Genomic DNA, 23,783 nt, shown 5'->3' with positions numbered 1-23,783 from the left:
ATACTTAACCTGAAATTGTACTTAACCTGAAGCACCACTTTAGCTAATGGGGCCTCCCACTGCCGCCACGCTGCCGGAGCACGATTTCTGTTCTCATCCTGAAGCAAAGTTCTTAACCTGAAGCACTATTTCTGGGTTAGCGGAGTCTGTAACCTGAAGCGTATGTAACCTAAAGCGTATGTAACCCGAGGTACCACTGTAGGTCTGCATCAACATCCTCAAAAGTGGATCAACATTTTAATCACATCACCCCAACTCTTGGTAATGTTGCCACCCAGGTGAGCCCAACCCCTGGGGACTGACCACGGCAATACCTGTTGAGCGTCTCACCCTCCACCAACTTGCCTAATGAAATCTCCTAAATCGGGGGGGGGGGGGAGATCGTGTGGGCCTCCCTTGGAGCACCAGACGCTCAATCTCAGGGTTGTGGGTTCGAGACCCACTTTGGGCGAAATATACCTGCATCACAGGACTAGATAATCCTCGTGATCCCTTCCGACTCTACAATTCCAACCCCAGCCAGCATGGTAAATGAGTGAAGGGAGTTGTGGTCCAGTGATATCTGAAGTGCCCCCCCCCCCCCAACTCTGTAACCTTCCACGCTATCGAGTGGCAGCGTTTTGCACACGCTAAATACACGTTGCGTGTGTATCTAAACTTTTGTGAGGAACCACCTCCTGAGAGGAGAAGGAGGAGGAGGAGGGAAGAAATCTAGGCCACTGCCTTTGAAACTGACCTGCCTCCGCTCACCGTAAAATTCCGGTGTGAGAGAGGACTCTTTTATTTCTTAACCGTGAAGCACGACTTTGACTGGCATTCCCCCTCACGAGCTCGCTCTCTCTCTCTCTCTCCCCCATAAAGGGGAGGAGGCCGAAGGGGGCGGCTATTCTCTCCTCCCCTCGCCTTAAGGAACAAATGGGATATTCACGGCGAGGGAACTCCTCCAGGGGCAGCGCCGTCTCCTGCCTCGGCGAGCCGCTTTATAAAAGTGCATGCCCCCGAACCAATCCCCAACCACGCCGCCGTTGCCCAGGAGCTGAGGCGGCGGCCCCGACTGCCAGCAGGACACCATGAAAGCAGCCGCCTCGTGCTCCCTGGCCCTGGGACTCCTGCTGCTCGCGGCCGCGCAGCCCGCCAGCAACCGGCAGGCGCCAAGACCCAGGTAAAGCCCGCGAGCCCCCCAGCCCGTCGAGGCAAGCAGGCGCGCGCGGGAGAGAGAGAGCAAAGAGCCCCCCGACGGCCAGAGAATCTCCCGCCGCCTGTCCGCTTCCTCCTCTTGCTCGGTTGCTCCTCTTGGCGCCGCGGCGCCGCCTTGCGAGCCCGCGACGCGCGCGGTATCCATCCCCACGTACGAGCCCACCCAGTAACTGCGCGCGTCTGACTGGCCTCGCGAGGCGTGCAGAGTTTTCCGGGCGGTTAAATTGCCGCAGGTTTATGAATTTGCCCGCTCTTTCCTGATGTTCGTTCTTGTTGAAATGTGCTGCGCCGACGGGGAGGGTCCCTTGCCGCGTTGCCCTGCCCCGTGCAAGAGCAAAAGTCAGGCTTTGCGCGCTCTCTCTCTCTCTCTCTCTGTTTTCAAAGTATGGGAGGTCTCGCTGCCTCGGCCTCTGGGTTTGTTGGTTTGCATCAGAGTTAGGAACGCTAAGAAAATTTGGAGTTACCAAAAAGGAGTGCTTCTGAGCGTGTGCAGATTGCATTTCCAGACCCTCCAAGTGTCCCTGTTTTCCAGGAACGTCCCTATTTTAGAGAAGCAGTCCGTTTCTGATTTGATTCTGGAATTTCCCGCTTTTCCTTAGGATGTCGCTATTTTTATTGGAGAAATGTTGGCGGGTATGGAGTTATCCGACCCCCTAGCCGTTGGAAGACAATTCTGTATAGGGAAGGGTTTTTTAAAAATGTTTAATGCTTTATTATGTTTTTATATATGTTGGAAGCTGCCCAGAGTGGATGGGGCAACCCAGTAAGATGTGTGGGGTAGATATAGTAAAATTATCATTATGGAATGGGACGTCCCTATTTTCAACAGAGAAATGTTGGAGGGTATGCATTTCCAAGTAACCCCAACTGCCCCTCCTGTGCATACCTTAGGGAGAGTAAGGCGAATGAATAAGGCATGGTTTCTATGCAGTCTGTTGAGATTCTTGCAAGGCAGGGGTTGGACTAGATGACCCTGGAAGCCCCTTCCAGCTCTACAGTTCTGTGATTCTAGGAACCACAGCACCTCTTATTTTAAGCACAGCCTTATTGGCTATTGTCCTCTGAGATCATCATGCATTTATAAGTATTCACAAACAGGACTGTTTTGAGAGGAGAAAATTACAGTGGACTAGTAGGGGGCTGTCTTTAGTCTTGGAGATATGTGATATGATGTGTACCAAAGCCGTTTTTTGGGAAGAGGTCAGGGATATATAAGCTTTAGTTCTTTCAAGTTTTCTGACTGAGCTATGTTTCAAAGTTTTGTGCAAATAAGGAACTGGGAACTAGTAACCAACTTCTGAAGAAGAGCCCCACTGTTCTGTTCCATAGAATTAGAGGTGATTTACACTTAGATGGCATCCAGGTTTGCCACTTTGTTCACCAGAGTGTCACCCAGTAAATATGGTGATGTTTGAATGGGATTTTTTTTTTGAAAAAAAGGAAGTCTGCAAAGACATGAGACACACAGTGGACAGATACCGCTATGAACAGCCACAGCTCTCCAGAGCATGCCAGCCACATATTTATGGATGCAATGTTCTGTTTTAAACATATACAGCACACTGATAGCCACTGCAAAATATAGGGAGTAAGGAGTTTTACATATGCCATATGTTGGTCTAAGGAAAAGGAAAATTATTTATTTTATTTATTATATTGATACGACATCCGCGCGCACACATGCACACACACACAATTTAACAGGGCATAGATTGTTTAATTAGCCAAAGGCCAACTTGTTAATTAAATAATGAGTTTACAGGTCTCTTCATCTGACCTTTTTCCTTCACAGCTGTAAGGAAAACCTGTGCATTTGTGAAGATTGCAGACAAATCTGTTTTGCTGCACAATACATTTGGCAGCCAAAGCTGTCGCTCTGTTCCTAACACACACACACACAGAGAGAGAGAGAGAGAGAGAGAGAGAAATAGACATGTGCAAATGGGGCATGCAACAAAATGTTGCAGCGTTTCCCATCCTAATAGGAAGGCTCTTGTTTTTCACAGTTCTAGGCAGCCATGTCCTCCTGTAGGATACATAGTGTGTTCTATCCTATGCCCCAGTTTTATATTTTTCTTTTTTCAACTGACATTCAGCATTCCTAAGTTTGCATTGAGTGTGCTTGGAAGGGCAGCTGCCCTGCTAGCTTTGCTTTTGAAACTATTATTTGAGCATCTGCAAACCCTGGAGTTTCCCCCAATGATGCTGAGATCTCCCTCTTGTTTCTGGTATCCAGTTTTAGCTAGAATTCTGTCAAAGCCACCTGAGTTTGCTGTTAGAGTGAGTGATGCTATCTACAAACATGATGGTGTGTTGTCATTTTCTTACACCATTGTAAGGCAAAACACCATGGTTGAAGTGATCTAATTTGTGTCATTGATTATGTGAAGGACTGCCATCTAGAATCTGCAGAACTCCCAAGTGTGGCTCTCTTATTACAATGCAGCAACTTGAAGCCTTTTTGTCAGGAATGGGATGCTTTCGTGGACTGCACTCAATCCCTGCAGAATCCTTCAGCATGGCCTGATCCTTTCCTGATTCCCCTTTCCATCTGTATGGCAGATGGAAGTAATAGCAGGAGACAACTCAGGTCCTGTGTGCGGAATCCAAAGTGTTATGATAGTACAGGACTTTTTTTTTTTTTTTTTTACAGGGTGCTGCAGTTTGGGGAATAGATTTCTAAAAGTGACAAGTGGAACTTGCCACAAAGTGTTGCAGTATATCACAGGGATGTTCCTGTTTGGGGTCCCAGCCAGCCATGTCCTCACAAAGGATACTTCATTCAATTTCCCCCACTCTCATTCCTCTCTGCATTTTCCCTTTTCCAACTGCACTCAACGTTACATAGCTACTAAACATACTCATTCCTTAGTTGGCAGAGGAGGCAGGGGTTGTTCCTCTTAAAACATTATCGTATATCTACAGAGCTTAGGGTTTCTACCTCCCAGAGCCTGCATTTTGGCTCCGGTCCTGTTGGCACTCACTACCTGAGTTTGCTATTAGGGTGAGACAGTGATTGTCCAGCCTATTGTTATTCTAAATTGCTTTTCTGCAAGATAATGACAGGCAACAATTGAATTGTGCAGGCAACGATTGAACTAGTGATATAATACTGCTTCTGAAGGTCCATGAGTCTTTATATTCAAGCTGATAATAATAATAATAATTTATTATTTATACCCCGCCCATCTGGCTGAGTCTCCTCAGCCACACTGGGTGGCTCCCAATCAAAAGTTAAAAACAATACGGCATTAGATATTAAAAACTTCCCTAAACAGGGCTGCCTTCAGGTGTCTTTTAAAGATAGGATAACTGCTTATTTCCTTCCAGTGGCGTAGCGTGGGGGGTGCAGCGGGGGCCGGCTGCACTGGGCGCAACATCTGGGGGCTAGGGGGTGCAAATCCACGGGTTAGGGGGCGCAAATTACTTGCCTTGCCCCGGGTGCTGGCAACCCACGCTACGCCACTGTTTCTTTCACATCTGAAGGGAGGGTGTTCCACAGGGTGGGCGCCACTACCGAGAAGGCCCTCTGTCTGGTTCCCTGTAACCTCACTTCTCGCAATGAGGGAGCTGCCAGAAGGCCCTCGGCGCTGGATCTGATGAGTAAACCCACTGAGAATCAAATCGGTGCACCTTCCATGAGCCTTGATTCATCTGCTTATCTCCACAAGTTACATGGAGCCTTAAGCTCTGTCTGCCCAGCTCCTCTTCTGTTTGGATGGTAGATGTTGCCCAAAGCAGAGATGCTAGAGTGGAATTCCCCTGCATCACACCATATTTATTGGTCTTTGTTTCTGCTTTAAACAGTAGGCCGAGAATTCATGAACTATCCAGTGCAAAAACACTTCTAGGGAGCATCAGAGCTAAATTTTATAAAATTTGCCACCTCAGTAACAGTAGTTCAGTGACCCGTCTGAATGTTGCACGAGGATAGGGAAGCCCTAGAAGCAGCCTCAGAACTACTGTCCTCCCTTCTAAAATTACAGTATTTATCAGAGGCTTAGGGATACACCCTTTGACACATGAGACTCCAAATGCTTTTGCTTTAAATCCATATGGTAAATGTAAATCCTGGACTGAGTAGACGATTTAATTTTCAAGTGTTTGTCCTCTGCATCCTGTTCCTCATGAGCCCGAAAAACACAAAAAGAGGCTCCAGTAAGTTATATTCTGGTGTCAGCCTAGTGATATAGGAATGAATCTAAACTTCTGTCTTTTTAAAGCCTGTAATATCTGTAGGATGGGACGCGGGTGGCACTGTGGTCTAAACCACAGAGCCTAGGGCTTGCCGATCAGAAGATCGGCATTTCGAATCCCCGTGACGGGGTGAGCTAGGTAAAAGGGTTACTGTTAAAGCGCTCTGGTTTTTCAAAATGTAATATATTCTCATTCAACTTTGTGAGTAAATCAGTCTCATAAGATTTTCAAAAACCTATTTACTACTAAATTGCTGCTTGACAGTTATGCCTTAATTGTTCAGTCATTCTGAGTATGTAGCCTTGGTTTGTAAATTTCAAATACTTAGGTGAACCACAAGGCTTCTGGTAAAAAAGAAAAGTAGGCCATGCAAGTATGAAGTCAGTCCATTGCTGAATCTAGGTTATTCCTTCATTTGGCATTATTCAATTTTTTCAGTCACTTTTGTGCCATCTCCTATTCCAAGTTAGTCTAGATGGAGATGAGTCAACGGGTAAGTCTTGTCCAGTGACCTTGCCTTTGCTACTCCACCCAGCCATGTGGTCTGTTGGGTTTTTGCCTTTTGTTTACTGCTTGAAGACTTTGGTCTCATTTGCCTGCCTGATAATCTTACTAAGTCGTGTCTGTACCATCTCTTCATTCTAATACAGAGGATAATGGTCTTTTCCCCTCAGTACTACTGCAGGGGCAGTTATCCATCATTCCACGTTACCTAAACACATTGAGTGCTGCAATTATAAGATATTTCCCTTGCTCTCCTACCTAAGTCCTGAATTCCCAATATATCAGTTTCTCATTATACAAGAATCAGATCTTATAACCTTCCATAAATATCCAGTTTCATTATTATTCACTCTGGCTACTTTAAATAGCTCTTCACCATCTATCTCCCTTCTATGTTAGACCTTTTCTGGTTGTCCCTAAAGGTAAAGGGACCCCTGACCGATAGGTCCAGTCGTGGACGACTCAGGTGTTGTGGCGCTCATCTCGCTATATATTATCCATACACATTTAATTTGTTGCTCTGGTTCACCAGAAGCGGCTTAGTCATGCTGGCCACATGACCTGGAAGCTGTTGGCTCCCTCGGCCAATAAAGCATATGCGCGCCGCAACCCCAGAGTCGGCCACAACTGGACCTAATGGTCAGGGGTCCCTTTACCTTTACCTACTCTTCACAAAGCAATTTAACCGTAGCTAATCTAAAACAGAAGTGGGAGCTTCCAGTCTCCTCTTCTTGAGGCCATACCAGAGGAGGAGAGAGGAAAACAGGGAGTGTGAGAGCCTTGAGTGAGGCTAGGCTCATTCTTCTCCTACTAAACTATAGTCTAGCACTATGTCTGAACACAGCTAATGCATGTAAAGCATTTTTAATACTTTGGGGGGAAACTGCTGTATGCACACATCAAATTACCAGCAGAGGCAACTGCAAAGTGCTACTAGACAACTGATAAACATACTGTAGTTCTGCTAACTACCTTAGCAGTGGTGTGCATGAAAGAGCAAGATAGAGATGGGTGTTAGTTAAGTTTTTCCTTGGAATTCATCTATTTGGCATCTCCCTATGCAGAACAATCATTCTGTTCCTCCACACACACCCACCCACACACACACCCACACACCCACACACCCCATGGCATAGACTTCACCTATCAGTAATAAATTGCACTCTATAGATATAGAGGCCAGTTATTTTAGGCAGCTGTATTGTGTTACATTTTAAATAGTTTAATTCCTTTACAAGGATGCTCTAGGAATAGTGTCAGCAGTACATATTAGATAACAGCCATTCTACTCCGCCTTTATAATGTCTCAGAAGTAAAGCTTTTCTTTGTTTTCCAGGTCTTTTAAATGTGGTGGAATTCTAAGCGGAGCGTCGGGGTTTATTGGCAGTGAAGGATTTCCAGGAATCTACCCTCCAAACAGCAAATGTACTTGGAAAATCACAGTAAGAACTTTCACTGTCACAAAACACATTGAAAAGAATAACATGCAGTCCTTTTCTTGTTATGAAGTATGCAGAATGCATTCAAATCTGCAGTTCTCACATGCAACACTGACACTTAAATTTTAAGACCTTTGCACCTAGACACAATCTGGTTTCGTCATTTAATGTACTTAAGGACAACCAAGATCAAGCTATCTAATTTAACAGTTCTAGAAGCAGTCATTTGTCTCCTTCTGTTTAAGTTTTAGAAGTAGTAAAGGAAGGCTAGGATTGTAAGATAAATTGGAGGGGAATCAGGTTCTAAACCACTTTACTCCACTCCTTGTATCCCGTTTTTGTCTCAAAAGAACGGAGACAGGCAAAATCCAATAGTTGCTGCAGAGCAGTAGGCAAGCAGCAATTTAGTAGTGGTTTTTTGAAAATCTTATGAGACTGATTTATTCAGAAAGTTGAATGAGAATATATTACATTACAGTAAAAAATCTGGTTATTATCTTTTTTCTAATTTTAGAAGTTGGTCATTCAGCACATTGTATTGTAGTCATGACACAGCCTATGAGTTGTAGTGCTACTACAGCTGTTAGTCTTAACATCTCTCATAGAGTAATTTATAGAGCACAAACCATCACATACCAGTGGTTTTAACACAATCCCTCTCCTCAGTGATTTAGGGTGAGTAATCTAAGAACACTCAGTACATATGTTTAGGAACATGACATAAAAATAGCATTCTAGTCTGTCATAAGTTCTTTATGTAGATAATTTAATATGTTCAGTAGCTGAAGTCCATTAAAAGGTTGGTGACAGCAAGCCTGTTTTGAAAAATGTTCCCTATTAACTGGAGGTACTCGGTTCATTTTTCTTATAATGTTCTTTTATGGGAGGAATAAGGAATGAAGCATTTTCCAAGTGGGGAAAATAACCTTTTATATACAAACAAATGGTAGGATTTTTATTTATGAAATACATATTAATGGATTCGTTGTTGATCTGTGGCCATACCCCACAAAGCAAAGGATAATAGTCGCTCTGCAATTATATGGATACGTGTATTTGCTGCTATATTATTATTATTTATTGAATTTATATACCACCCTATACCCAGGGGTCACAGAATAAAATCAAGATATAGAAGCACAAAATACATAATAAAAATAAAAACAACCCAATAGCCCCCCCCCCAAAAAACGCATTTTAAAAGGGCATAGGATGTAAATCAGATCAACCAAATGCCTGGTTAAAAGCAATGTTTTTGCCTAACACCTAAAGGTGTATGATGAAGGCGCCAGGCGAACTTCCCTGGGGAGAGCATTCCGTAGATGGGGAGCCACTGCAGAGAAGGCCTGTTCTCATGTTGCTACCCTCTGGACCTCTCAAGGAGGAGGCACATGAAGGAGAGCCTCAGAAGATGATCTCAGCGTCTGGGTAGGTTTTGTTAAGGGGGCTGAGAGGTATTAGGAGCCCCCTGTTCCACTCTGAGAGCTACCATTCTGAGAGCACTTTAACAGTAACCCTTTTACCTAGGTAACTCTGAGAATTGTAGTTCTCTGAGGGGAGAGGGGTCTTCTAACTACGCTCGGCAGCTTTAACAAACTATATTTCCCGGGATTCTTAGGGGGAAACCATGACTATTTAAAGTGGCATGGTACTGCCTGCCCTAAAATGTATAATATAGATGAGAATAGAAAAATATTTCCTTCCCCGGTAAAGTTTTTAACCTTAACACCCTATGGCCTAATAGTTATTGTTGGGGCACCATGGTAGAGTTTCATACAGTGGCATCCAGCAGAGATAGCATTGAACTAAATTTATTGTGGTGTCATAATAAGCAGCATTAAACTTTAGCTCTGTTGCCAGAAAAACTCACAGCCCATTGAACTTTTTAACAAGGTGTGAGGAAAAGCAGCTACCAACAGTAATCTAGAGACAGTACTGTGGTTCTGTCATCTGTTCACTTACAGTTGTGAATGCAGTGGGAGCTGTAGATTAGGAACCAGGTGTAGGAATCAGTTACTTCATAAATGGGAATGAGCAGCAAGAGATGTTTTGTTGCCTGTAAAAGAAGAGAGTTGACATATATGCGTAACAAGATATTAAGCTGACTGGCATTTCTCTGCCTGTACTCCAGACATCAGAGCATGGGCAGATTAGAAGCAAATTAGTCATTACTGTCAAGAACACAGACAGAACATGAAAGTCATTAAATTAACCCATTGAACTGAGACATTATCCTCATTATGACTCAAATGGGAGCAGAATCAGACCCTGACTAGCTGGATTCAACACCTGAAAAAAAGATTAGTTGATGATCATTGGGTGAGGTTTGCTCACATAGAATTTTTCTTTTCTTTTCCTGCTGAGACAGCACTAGAAATAAATATTTTTGTGTGAAATTTATCACTGCAAAAACTGCATTGCTGTACCCCACTCAAAAAACAAATCCTTGTGCGTATTCAGTAATAGTGTTTTTGGAACCAAGCCAATATCTGCACTTGCAAGTTGCCCATTCATAAAAAAGTTACAGCATCTGGCTTTCTGCAAAACATTTCAGACTTGGGAAATGTTTATATACACTCATACATATAAAGGTTTCTTTAAAAGTCAAGGAGTGTGGGGTAGAGAATGGGGCTGCATTTTGGAAATAGGGAGCTTTCACTTTTCCCCCAGTCTCTTTTATGGTTTTATTAAGTCATATCCATGACCTTTGATTTCCCTTCCATTCCGTGGGATTCACTGGAAGCAAAGTTTGAGATAGCTCAAAAGGTTTTCTCAAGTTGGTTGTGTGTGCTTTGACCTCTACACATCCAATTTGTTCATGCGAACCTCCATTGCCACCCACCCCACCAATCACTGCAATAACTATCACAATTCTTAGGTTAACACAATGCATACATTTGGTTTCAAATTGGCTTCACTCAAAACATGTTTCTGTTTCCCTTATCGTGAGCCTAAGAGATCTAAAAATATAAAGTTCTTTTTAAAAAACCCAGCAGCCTAAGATTTTGAATTCACTCTCACAATTTTGTACTCTCTGAATGTGTGCTCTCTTCCATTCTTTGGTTCTTTATACTCTTCCCTCCACCCAGAAGCCTCATCTACTCATTGAAGGTAGTTGTCAGCACCTTGGGTGAGCAAAAGCAACGGTCAAAGGATCATACTGCACCACAATTTCCAGCTGTGCAGCAGCTGTATACTGGTGGGTGCACTACCAGGGAGCAAGAATATAAAGCGGGGAGAGGAACTATGTATGCACTACAGTCAGGAAATCTGGGAAGCTTTGGTTGTGAAAATAGCCTTCTTTTCCCTGGAAAGGGAGGAATTGGTTCATTTGTTCCCTAGAGAAAGGGTGGGAGAGAGAGAAAGAGAAACTGCAGCTGTTTTATATTTCTTCTTCTTCTGTGGCTGGCAAGAAAGGTTGGCAAAAAAACCTACATTTGTTAAATAATCAAATGGGATCAGTGCGTATGTGGGGTTGTGGGGAGGACATCTATCTAGTCAACATTGCCCAAAAGAATTGGTCTGGCTACCTAGCTACAATTGTCCCATGACTCAAACCTTAGCTGTCTGACTGTGGTGAAGCCAAGGGGTCAGGGTTACAGCAGATGCCTCATCCAGTCTGGGTGGTGGTCCTACTCTTACCATCTCACATGGCTGCTGAATACAGGAGCCACTGGGTAGTTCTTTATAAATGCATGTAATCTAAAGGATTGCATCAGTTCTACAGATGTCTTTTGAGACTTTTTGGCAGGGGCCTTCCTGCTGCATCCACTCATCAGCATATCATTTTAGATTTGTGCATGCAAAAAAATAAAATAAAAAATAGACTTAATATTTATAGTATTGTGATAGCAGCTTTCAGAGTTCTAAGACAACATTTATGTTTTCTTTAGGAAACGCTTTATTACTATTTCTGTTGCAGCTGTGAAGTTTAATAACTCATTTGGTTCCTTAATTTCAGTCATGCAGCTCTATTTGAAAATACTTAGGAAACACAAAATCACCCCCAGTTAGCAAATTAACACAGTCTTTAATGCTGTGGACATAGGTAGTCCAGATAAGAGGTAATAGTTGGGCATGATTTATTCTCTTGAAGGAAGCACAAAGGTATTAGCAATTGCTTTATCTTGTGGGTCCCCGTGGCTGCTGTGATTCCCCCCCCCCCCACTAAGCAGGGATCATTCACAAGCAATTATGCATCTTTACATTCAGTAAATACTGAACCGTAGAGCACCTAACTTGAATGGAATCTCCATGTATTTAACAGTGAAGCATGGGTGCTTGCATAACTCTATCATACCTACAGAGCCATGCAAAGACACAAGCTTTATGCAGAAACATGGTGAAATCTTTCAACCCACACAATCAGTCTTTCAAGGACAATGGAGGAATGCAAGCACTAATGCTGCTCAAAGTGCACACAAGAGAAGGTGAATTGGCAATGCTCTGTAGACTTGGAAGATAGGAAAGAGGAGAGGAGCAGAATGTCTTATTTGTGTAAACAGAAGGGGAAACATATGGTAGATGTTATATGTTATGTATTGAAGTTCTCACCCTGGGCCAGCAGGGGGATACTGTAGATAGTTCAGGTCCACATATGCAAATGAGGGGTCGAAAGTGACGTTCAGTGATTGGATAGTTACAGAAAATGGTTACTGTTGCGTTCTAGTGAAGCTCTGTATAAGCAGGCTGGCTGAACCCTTCAGTTCAGTTCTGTTCTGGCCTGTGAATAAACAAGAGCTGTTTGAAGAATCGCTGTGTCGTCTGATATGTTCACCCACAACTTAACATTATATGAGAAGAAAAGGGGTTTGAGAAGGACTTTATATTATTCTTGTAAGATATAAATATACGTAGAGAGTAAAAGTTACACCATAAGGTCAACGTGTAAACTGCAGACTGTTAATCATTAGCTTCTTTTCTTTCTACAGGTTCCTGAAGGGAAAGTCGTGGTTCTTTCCTTTAGATTCATGGACTTGGAAAGTGATAACTTATGCCGATATGACTTTGTGGATGTGTACAACGGCCATGCAAACGGGCAGCGTCTTGGCAGGTTCTGTGGCACGTTGAAACCTGGTGCTCTTGTGGCCAACAGCAATAAGATGCTGGTGCAAATGATTTCAGATGCCAATACAGCTGGGAATGGCTTTGTTGCAAAGTTTTCTGCAGCAGAACCACATGAAAGAGGTATTCTGCAAGTTATTGAAGCTTAAGGTGATAGATACACTGAGCCCTGTTCTTTCATGTAAGAATCTTGAGGGGGGGGGGTTATAAAAAAAGTATTTTATTATTTTCTTACATTGGGAAGGAATCTTTGTAAAGCCAAAGGGATTCATCTATAATTGGAAGCCATTTGCTAGCCATCTAAAAAGGTGAAATACATAAAACAATGCATTTGCTCTATAAAATTTGAAGTAAAAAAACCCCCAGTAATATGGAAAGGAGTGCATTGTGTGATATATGTTTCACTGAAATTTAACATTTTGCAGGCTGGGATTATAATGTGCTTTATATGAGAGTTGGGCAAACACCGCACGAAACTCTGGTTTTTTGGCCTAGCATTATGTTGTGTATTTTTAGGAGACCAGTACTGTGGTGGACGACTAGACAAGCCTGGGTCCTTTAAAACTCCTAATTGGCCTGATCGAGATTACCCAGCCGGGGTTTCCTGCTCATGGCACATTGTAGCCCCAAAGAATCAGGTGAGCTATGTTCACACATATGGCCTCTGCTTTCATCTTTCCTATCTCCAAAAGCCCTCTGATTCCCATCTTTCCTTCTAGCTCTATTCCATCTGAAGAATTTCTAACATTCACCTCCTCCAGATGCTTCCTGTCAGCGACTTTCAACCCCATCTTAGCTCACAGTCACAACCAGACCTACAGCATCTGTGAAGTAGAGCAGGGGCCAGCAAACCTTTTCAGCAGGGGGCCAGTCCACTGTCCCTCAGACCTTGTGGGAGGCCGGACTGTATTTTGAAAAAAAATATGAACAAATTCCTGTGCCCCACAAATAACCCAGAGATGCATTTTAAATAAAAGCACACATTCTACTCATGTATAAACACCAGGCAGGCCCCACAAATAGTAGAGCAATCAGAAGACAGTGGCTACTTACACTCTGATTTAGGCTCAGAAAATGGCTTACACTCTGATTTAGGCTCAGAAAATGGCTACTTTGAAGAAAACCCTGCTCACCAATTAGCAGAGCTGAACATCTGGGTATTATATTGATTGCTGAGTTGCCAGGTGGCAGGAGAAATAATGGTATTAGCAGCAGCACAGTGAGTTTCATGGGAGATGTTATGAGCATTTATCTTCTCCTGTTACGTTGCACTGCAAGTCCCACTGCATAGGAACATGTTCAAATTCTGATAATACATTTAGCCTTTTAATCCTGATGATAATTTTTCATTTGTTGTGCAGCTGTGTGGCCCTTGTAAATAAGACCTGCTTTCATCAAACATGTGACTGAGACACACACAAAATACAGCTAGGGTAAAACTAGGTTTCGTTTTCAGATTTCTACGCCTTATGAAAACTGTTCTCTTTTTAGGTAAGTTAGAAATTCTGCCTATGCACCTGACAAGAGAAATCATATTCTCACTGTTCATCTGCCCCTGCTTAACCTGTTTCCTTTATTGTTCTAGTGCACCTTCGTCTAGTTTTTTGTGAACATTTATTTTTGTTGACTTGCTCTAGTTCAGCCTTTGAAAAGATAAGATTTTGTAGGAAAGGAAGGATTGTTGGCTTAAAAGACAGCAAGAAATACAATATATTTTCTCATTAAATACAGTGAATAATTTCTGAGCACCAAAGTGAATAACAAATGCTTTATTTTCAGTTTAAGAACATTATGGATTTTCTGTTCAAAATGATTGACTCAATATTACCTCTGCATGCCCACCTAGAACCAAGTAGGGGCTCTTGCTACACTCCACGGTGTCTAAATATTGCCACATTCATTCAATTCCCTTTGCTTTTTGCGCTTTCAGGTTTTAATTCCCTAATCTATTTGCTCATTCTATCATTTTCTTAATCTTAAGGATGCTACTACCATTTCATTTCTTAGGACTGAAACCACTTTGCCTTGTTTCATATCCATTTGTCAGTCACCCCCATATTAGTTCTACCTACGTGACTTTTCACACTATGGCAGGCTACTCAACCTTTGCTTTCTCTCTTTTTTGTTGTTGTTGCCTAGGTTTCTGCTCCATAAACTATATTATGGCAGGAGGCACTTAGTGATTGAATACCTTTATCTCCAAGCATATTTGGTAGGTTGGCTGCTTTTCATATCTACTTTCTGAACCCTTGTCCATGCCACTTTGAGTTGCCTTTTAATCCACTTCTCATGACCATAATCCTCCAAATGAAGCTGGCCAAGATAAATATATTCTTCTGATCCTTCATTTTCTCCCACCCCCTGCATTGATCAGGATAATATTTTCTTGAACTTGGGGCTGTAGATCAGCTTAGTCTTTTCCTGTATTCATCTTTAATCCACATTCCTTGCTTGCTACATATGGCTCATTTAACAATTTATGGATAGCCAGCGATTTAATTGAACGTGATAAATTACAAAGCATTTGTGATTGCTCTCATTTATTGCCAAACGTGCCTGAAAATCTTTTCAAGCTCTTACTGAATTATGCCATCCCATTAGTGTACTCTTCACCTCTTGGGTTCTTATTCTTGAGAAACTGTATTTGCAAGTGCTTAAAACATCTAACCATGTACTTATTCTCAGTATATTGCAGTAATGTACTTATTCTCAGTATATTGCAGTAATGCTTCTTGTGAAGGTCAGTATCTACCAATGAATCAATTCCTCGTTAGCTCACTATCAAACTCTTGCTGCATTTTTATTTCACCGGGATAGCATCAAATATTTAAACGCATCGGGAGAAAATGGATCTCCCAGCCTGCTTTGATTTATAGAACTGTTATTGTTCAGTTAGGGTTCTGCCTTTCCATTAAAGCCATTTTAGGTACAGGGAAGGAAAACATCTTATTATTAACATGGCATAAGCGTAAGCTTATGGCTATGCCTCTTAGCACTTGTACCCGGTAGTTGATGGGGCGTTGCCTTAGTACAAGGGGTAGCCACACTCCTGTTCACTTTTACAACAAAAATAGTAATTGGGACATGGAAAGCCTAATGGAGAAAGTAAGACTCTTTAAATGCTATGGCATTGTTGTCAGCAGAAAGAGCGGCACTTGGTAGTATTCACCAACTTTTTTTTAAAGACAAGACTAGTTTACTCATCCTTTGGGGGGGGGTGCATTTTCTAAAGAATATGAAAGAAAACTTTACAAGTGCAAAAGAACAGGATCAGTGCAGAAGTGGATATCGTGTCACTTGCACACTAGTAACTACCAAACTAGCAGTACAGCTTCATGAAGAACCTCAATTTTTCCGTAACAGCAATACCTCTTACAGCGGTAAGAAAAGTGTTAACTTGATGGTCCCACACAAGAAATGAGCAACTAATGCACAATAAAAAATCAACATCTGAAAGAAAAAGTGGGTGGGGGCTTTTATTCCTCAAACAGTTCCCTTTCAGCAAGGCTTTAATCTGAAGGGCAAACTATGCTTTTGCTTGGTGCAGCTTGCAAAATTTACTTTTTAACATGCACATGACTGCTTCTATTTTCTTTCTATTCTTAATTTCTATTCTTAATTGAGCATTGTTTCAGAATATCAAGGGGTCTTGATGCAACATGAGATAGTCATGATAAAGCAAGGAATTAAAAGAACGGCCTATATATACATAAAATGTTTGGATTGAAATTACATGGAACTAAATAATAAAAAAACACACAGGAAAAATACCAATAGAGATTCACGTTATTGTTTGGGACAATACTGTAGTAGGCTGTTCTGTCACCCAACATATTATGCTCTCTGAGAAACATGTTATCATCTTTGTTCTTACTGTCAATATAGACACATCCATTACAGCTATTCATTCACTCATTTATCATCTTTGTTAACCTGCTCTTCTACTAATAGGTCAATAAAGTTTCTTGCAAACCAGTAATTAAAATTTGTTTCTACTAAGCATAGCACAGATTAAGCATGGTTTGTTCAGGTTCAGGCAACCCAGCAAGCAGCAGTTGATTTTAAATGGAAGCAAATTATTCTGAACTCCTTGCAGCTGTGCTTGAGGAAGAGGGAAGACAGGAAGAGCCTGAGGCGCCCTATTGTTTAGCATTATGTCCAGACCAGGCTATTATATTAGCATTTGTCTTCCAGGCAATGTGTTCAAGTAAAATCCCATGAGATGTTGTTAAGAGGGGTTAGAATTCCATACACAGTATTCTCCTAAATAAGCAGCAGGGTTGAGTTATTTTTGTATATACAGCCTTGGGAAAAAATTATAAAACCCATCTAATAACCGTGAAGCATTCCACTGGCCATGCCAATTAGCTTGCCGGACATGACTTTCATTTTGTTTTGCTTTGTACATATAATTCACTTAATATGGATATTGCCTTCAAGGATTTGTGTTTTAATTTTTGCAACAGTATTTGAGTGGCAATATCATAGCAGCTTTCTGTTAATATTGTTGTTTCCTCCTTCTTCTTTTTAGCAACCAAAATTTGCCTTTATTACAAATACTTATCCAGAGTTTGATCTTATGTGGTGTTCAACCCACTAGTCTGAATTCTCTGTAGCACATCCTTATTCATTCACAAATAGCAACTGTTATGATGCATGCCAGGCCTTGTTCAGGTCCGAGGCTGTGCTTACAAGAAAGCAGCATTCTGATGTTGCTTTGCCACAACAGCCACAACAGAAATTACTGCATTTTATACAACCCAAGTACTTGGAAGGGTCTGGAGTGAAGGCAAGGCAAGGAGAACTGGCAAAAAAATCCACACCCCTTTTGTGCTATGTTGCGAGAAGCTGGGAAACTTCTCCATATGTATGTCATGCACTCTAGTCTCCATCGATCTCCCTTCATACAGCCTTGCCATAGGTCCTTCCACTCAGCTCCCAACTCTTGTCTAAACTCATGACCATATGTAACTGGAGACATATTTCTGGCTGATTTTTTGCACCCCACCCGCCTAGAGGGCAGTTTCACCAATCCCTATGTCTGCCTCTGGTTAAAGGGGCTCAGCCCACTCCAGCAGTCATTTGCTTTGACAGAATCAGGTGGAGTCTGATCGGACTGGGCCTTCTGTGATGGAGCCCCTTGCCTTAGGAGAGCAATGTGGTGTCCTCAGTTTGGTGGGGCAACAGTTCCACGGGCTCATCTTGCAGACTTGTTTCTGGGGCCAGCCCTGCCCTGCATGCAATTTGCGTTCCGACACAAAGCCCTTGATCTCCTAACTGGAGATGGGGAATCTGATCCCAGGGTCATGGCAGCTTTAATGTACTGCACGAAATGTTTTAGGAACATCTTTTTAAGAGTCTTTGAGATGCTGATTAAATCCAAGGTGCCAAACTGGATGGCCTCTGAGGATCTTTGTGGTTTTAGGGTTCATTGTGAAAAGAAGTAGGCCATTAAGTAGATTCTTAATTTCCCTCCTTGCAGCTAATAGAGTTAAAGTTTGAAAAATTTGATGTGGAGAGAGATAACTACTGCAGATATGACTATGTGGCTGTGTTTAATGGAGGCGAGATTAATGATGCTAGGAGAATTGGGAAATACTGCGGAGACAGTCCACCAGCGTAAGTAATGGTATTTGTTTCATTTAAACTGCTGTTTTTATGAAAAGATGAAAACTGGATAGGCATGGTTGTTGTTTCAGTACAATCCCATCCATGCTGTCCTTTCATCCATTATCACTTAGATTTTTATAACTGATTTTCCTTGCCTTAAAATTTACTGTAGCTGCAAATTGGAACAACAAACTGCAGCTTTATTACAACGTTAAATAGCTTTGCTGGCTATTTTAACAACCAGTTTTACTGCCCTACGTTCCTCCGGGTGGAAGGGTGGGGTAAAATTTAATAATAAATAAATATGATAGTGTAGTTTTTAGGAATCTTGAGTAAGTATGCAAATTAGATAACATACAAAGATTTTCTTTTATTGTGCGTTGTGTCGTTTTGATATATGCAATTGCATTAAAGCACAAGCTTTTTGCCAGCATTTTTCTTGCTGTTTTATACTTGTGTATTTTAGTGACGTTTAATAAGGAAATTATTTTTTACAATCAATTAGTGGGAAAAGTAGAAAGTCCTGATGAAGATAATCTCAGTACCATGGGGAAAATAATTGTACATACAGATCCAAGCAGCATATAAAACTCCAGATGGGAAGGTTGATCCTTAGCTGTGTATTGCAGCGCTGATGGACATTGTATTGGGTGGATGGCATGCACACATTTGCATCTTGATGCTCATGTGCCTCCAACCTCCACTGAGTTGCACCATTTTCTGTGTATATCTGTCATCTTACTAGCATGCACTCCATCTATTGTGGACAACTTTTGTGAAGGGCTTCCTTTCTTCCTTGCACTGCAGAGCTCAAATTAAGGTGGCAACCAAGTTTTCCCGTGTTTCCCATTCCTGTGGACTCGGGCTAGTTAGGCTTGGGCTCAGGGTTCCAAACACATGCATTTATTTTCCAAACTCCAATTATGAGTTTTGTTTTAATCACCGATGCAAATTTATTAAAAATTGACCTGATGAAGTTCTACCAAGGGAGTATTTCTGATTTAAATCTTAAATCTATAGGATAGGACCTACTCCTGTTCCTTAATCTCAGCATGCGCACAAAACATTTCCAATGTTGTAGAGAGTCAAGACAAATCATATACAAATCAGCAAGTGGACTAGTGGATGTATTATAACATTTCATTTTAGATCTGCTTGTTTTTTGCTTAACATATTTGAACGTTACTATTTTCCTGAGAGCTTCAGTAAATATTTACCTGGGAAAAGGTTCCTTAAGGACTTGTGCTGCTTACTTCACTCTGAAAACATATCCAACTGCATATTTGGTAACAGGAATCTTTATGCTCCGTGTGTGGGGAAAATCAGATTAACAAAGGCAGACTCGGTTTTCCATTCAATTTTAGTAAGGATATTTACACCAATAGTCTGTCTGTGTGGTATGCAGTGCTACAAAATCTGTTGGCTGCATATAGTTCAACAAGCAATAATATAACAACTAAAAAAGACCCTCCTAACATGAAGGATGCATTGTTCTTTTTCAGGCCTATTGTATCTGAGAGAAATGAGTTACTTATTCAGTTCTTGTCTGATTTAAGTTTAACTGCTGACGGCTTTATTGGGCACTACAAATTCAGGCCCAAAAAAATACCTACAACCGCATCACCTACTACTGCAACCCTCCCTGCCACCACAAGTAAGTCTAAACTCATTGTTTAATCTTTATTGAAGGTGTTGGTAGAAAAGGCAGGGAAGCTTCAGGATCAGCCTTAATTCTTTTTTAATTTTAAAAAAATCATCTTATTGTAAAGAAGAGGCTAGGGAAAAGGGTTGCTTTGATTAAATCAAAGTCGGAGGACCTTCTATTCTGAATGCTCATGTGTGTAGTGATGTCACATTAGTCTGGAATGTTGTGATTTTAATGAGCCCTGCTGTCTTACTTGCCGAGGTGTGTATAGATTGTCATAAACAAAATGAGCATAAAGAAGGCTAATGGTTGGTTGGTTACTTAGAAGATCTGGGAGCGTAGCATGACTGATAAAATTGTAATAGATTCGGGACCTCTTTTCCTCCTTGACTGCAGTTTGTTTCAGAGTTAGATATGCAGAATATCATCTGTGCCACCATGAATGTGAGGTTTGATCATTGACACACAACTCTGTTAGAGCTAGAACTGCAGCAAACAGCAAAAGTACATGGCGCAAGTACAGAATATTGGTTTCTTTGAAGTACGGTGTGTCTGGATTATCTGGGGTTTTTGCTTTGGGAATGTCAGTTCTCTCTGTATTTAATAGAGTAAACACACAGGAAAAATGAAAGTCCCTTTTAAATGACTTCTGAAACACTTGAACTGACTTCACTAACTCTGCTTTCTCGACCTCTTTGGAGAAGCGTTGAAGCCTACAGTTGCCCTGTGCCAGCAAAAATGCAGAAGGAGCGGAACTCTTGAGAGCAGTTACTGTTCAAGTAACTTCGGTAAGAGCAGCAAGTATTTTTTTCCCTTTCAACCAGTGACTTGGGCATGTATGCTTAGTTTCATGGGAGAGTCAGAGCCACTTATTTGTAAACTACCATTAGTGCACAAGGAAATTCTTTCAGATCATAGTACTTGCATCTCTTATACTGTGTCTATGACTCAGTTAGATTCCTTCAGATGTTTTACAGAGAAGACAGTGTGGATGTTTGTCAGGGGGGAAAACTGTTCCAGTCTAAACAAAACTGAACAAACAGAAAGCAAACTGTTGCTCTATGAAAGTGTTGATTCAGTGATGATGCTGGCATGTTGTCTTCTTGGAACAGCCTGTATTCCTTATTCACTGTGACAATTTTGTTGTATGTACTGCTGTAATTCTGGTTTCATAATACTTCTTGGAAATCCTTCTCTGCAATGCAAAAGTTGTTCATTATGGTAAAGGCCTGTGCATCTTCTCCTTACCTATTTAGATATGAAACTGTGATGATTGATAATATTTGATTCAAATTGTTAGTTGCTTTAACTTGCGCAGGGCAACCCAAAGCAACTTACAACCCAACATTTATATGTGGTTGTCTCAATGCAACCGGGCAACGCAACTAGCATAATACTTAGGGGCCAACCCAAACTCTTCTAACTCTGTAGCCCAGCAGGGCCTTGCTGCACATTGTGGCTATGGCAGAAGTTGGTAGGAACATGAAGATCACTATGCCACCCTGGACCCACCACCAAACTGCACCTAGCCTACTGCAAAGTGGGGGTTGGGAGACAGAAAGATGTGTGTAAGATGTTGACTCCACTTCCATGTTAATGTTACAGCATCTCCAAATTACAGTCCTTTTAAGATTCTGTGAACCACCAAGGCGACCTTGTTAATTTGGTGGTCAGTCAGTGTCCCAAACAAACAACTCACAATAAAAAAGGACACTTGTCTAACTTACATAGCCATAGCCAAAGCTTGAGACTTTTATCTTCTGTGCATGTAAAGGTGAAGTGGTCATGTAACTGTTTCATTGTGTTCCAATCACATTCCAGTGTATTAATCCTATGTATTTCTTTTATCTAGTAATAACTGGATCCATTATCACAACCAACGTTAAAGGTGGAAGCTTGCATGCAACAGTATCAATTATTAATGTCTACAAAGAAGGAAATTTAGCGATCCAACAAGCAGGCAAAAATATGAGTGCCAAGATCATTGTTGTTTGTAAACAGTGTCCTCTTATCAGAAGAGGTAAGTAATTAACAGAATTTTGCTTTTTGTAAATAACACTAATTTCCTAATTACTTCTTTAATTTTCAGTAACTTTCTCAGGACACTTTATTCAGAATCAGATTGATCCTTTATAGAACAAAATGTCAAAGCAAACTATCCAAATATTACATACTGATGGGTGTTTTTTATAACATACTGATGAATGCTTGAGAAAATTCAAAGACTATAACAATTTGATTATAGAATTGCTTCTCTGAAAGCTCTTCAGTTAATCAAATTTAGTTAAATAGTGCAAATGAGTTGAATGAGAAGAGAGGATTGGTTGCTGAACCTGCTGTTATAAAGGTCATACCTCTGTAGACCAAGACAAATCTAGGATAATGGTAGACATACACACACCTTTAAAACTGAAATATGTTGAGGGTGAAAATTTTGATTCAATTTACCAGCTCACCATCTACTTGCATTATACCACTATTTGACTCTCCTGTAGGCAAACAGAGAAGGCTTACTGCTTTTCATCCAAATCAATCAAACTCAATGTAGAAAAGCAAACTCAATGCAGAGCAGGGGCTAGTGAGGCATAATGAAAATTAAATAAAAGTCGTTTTTCCCCAAAATTTTAGTGAGCACCTGTTGATTAAAAAAATGAGACAAGGTTTAATGTAACAGTGATTGCACTGCTGTTAACTTTTTAACAGTTAGCTTTATGCCTCCTTATCACCTCAAAGTGAAAGGACCTGTTCATAATCTCATCTCAATACATCCTAATATTCCCAAAACACCCAACCCTATGCCGTGGATACCTTCACAACTGAACTTATTCTTCCTTAAAGGTAAATGTTCAGTTTCAAAATTAATTAATGTTCACTCTAATCCAGGAATACTCTATATGGTGCCTTCCTGATTTTGTTGCACTCCAACTTCCATCAGCTCCATCTAGCATGGCAGTGTTCAAGGATGGTGGAAACTTTGGTCCGGTAATGTTTGGAGGACATTACATTGGCAATTCCCTGGTTTGGTGTTTACATTTCTGAGTAAAGTCCGATCTGTTTCCCTCTCTGAGAGGAGAAACCAAAAGATATTACACCCTGAAATCTACATATTCAACTAAGAGATTATAAAAGCTATGGAAGGCCATTGGCCATTTACAACACAGATATACAGGTTTACTCAATGATTACACTATAAAAATTGCATGAAATAATATAGCTGTATTTTCCAAATTGTAGAACCTGAAATTCTGTTCCACTATTTTAAAAAACTCTTCTCTCAACAGGTCTAAATTACGTCATTATGGGACAGGTAGAAGAAGATGGCAGAGGTAAAATCCTGCCCAGCAGCTTTACAATGAGTTTCAAGACGAAGAACCAAAAGATCCTGAATATCTTGAAAAACAAGCAGTGCTGAATGTGAATTCTTGCAGCTGAGTCCTGTCATCTATCCTCCAGAATCTCTCTTCATGCAAATAAAATGGGAGATTTTCCAGGAACGTAGTGTACTTTCCGGAATTTTTCAACCTTGTTTTCCCCATAGACTGATGTTGCAAAAATCAAAAGAAAAATACCATGATTGCCCATTTTATCTTTCAAAACCTTCAGCAACATCAGCCAGCCTGTACCATACCAAATTTTCACTACCGTGAATTTCTTAATTTATACTTTTCTCAGAAGGATTTTTTTTTTAAAAAATGACTGATGTGATGAAGTGCAATATTTATAGTAATTCATTTTAACTTAGTTTTCCTGTTTCCTTGCAGTATAAGCTACACTTAATAAACACTTCTAAAAACTCAGTGGCTTCAGTGTTGGGATTGGATATGGAAGTTCCAGGTTCAAATTCACTTGGATATGATGTCCACAGCACGAAGGTATTTGCACATCGTGGCAAACCATTATTAAAGGTTTACTGTGACTCAAAACCATTCCTTCACTTTTCCCCTGGTGTCAGCAGGAGCAACAAACCATGATCCCCACATCACAGCAAAGGGGTGCCACAGGGTTCTCATCAATGGTTCCTCTTCATCCTGGAGAAGAGTGACTAGTGGGGTGCCACAGGGTTCTGTCTTGGGCCCGGTCTTATTCAACATCTTTATCAACGACTTGGATGATGGACTCAAGGGCAT

At 41.2% G+C, this 23,783-nt stretch overlaps 2 protein-coding genes across 2 annotated transcripts in view; both read left to right on the top strand.

Annotated features, from left to right (window-relative positions):
- PAQR9 (progestin and adipoQ receptor family member 9) overlaps positions 1-7,342 on the top strand; it is a 54,503-nt gene extending 47,161 nt beyond the window's left edge. Inside the window, exon 2 of the mRNA XM_081862661.1 lies at positions 7,235-7,342. The gene's annotated coding sequence lies outside the window, so the exon portion shown is untranslated. The remainder of the gene's footprint in view (positions 1-7,234) is intronic.
- Positions 930-23,453, top strand: PCOLCE2 (procollagen C-endopeptidase enhancer 2). The gene is made up of 9 exons (XM_081862700.1): positions 930-1,162; positions 7,235-7,340; positions 12,269-12,524; positions 12,918-13,039; positions 17,884-18,020; positions 19,514-19,665; positions 20,361-20,444; positions 21,509-21,676; positions 22,938-23,453. Exons 1-9 carry the CDS (start codon positions 1,071-1,073, stop codon positions 23,066-23,068), a joined length of 1,248 nt encoding a protein of 415 aa, XP_081718826.1. The 5' UTR covers positions 930-1,070; the 3' UTR covers positions 23,069-23,453.
- The last annotated feature ends 330 nt before the right edge of the window (positions 23,454-23,783 follow it).

The sequence above is a fragment of the Podarcis erhardii genome (assembly GCF_964252035.2).
Source record: "Podarcis erhardii genome assembly, chromosome: 5".
In the NCBI taxonomy this organism is placed as follows: domain Eukaryota; kingdom Metazoa; phylum Chordata; class Lepidosauria; order Squamata; family Lacertidae; genus Podarcis; species Podarcis erhardii.
Note: the sequence above shows the minus strand (reverse complement) of the source record. Positions and strands in the feature narration are given on the sequence as shown.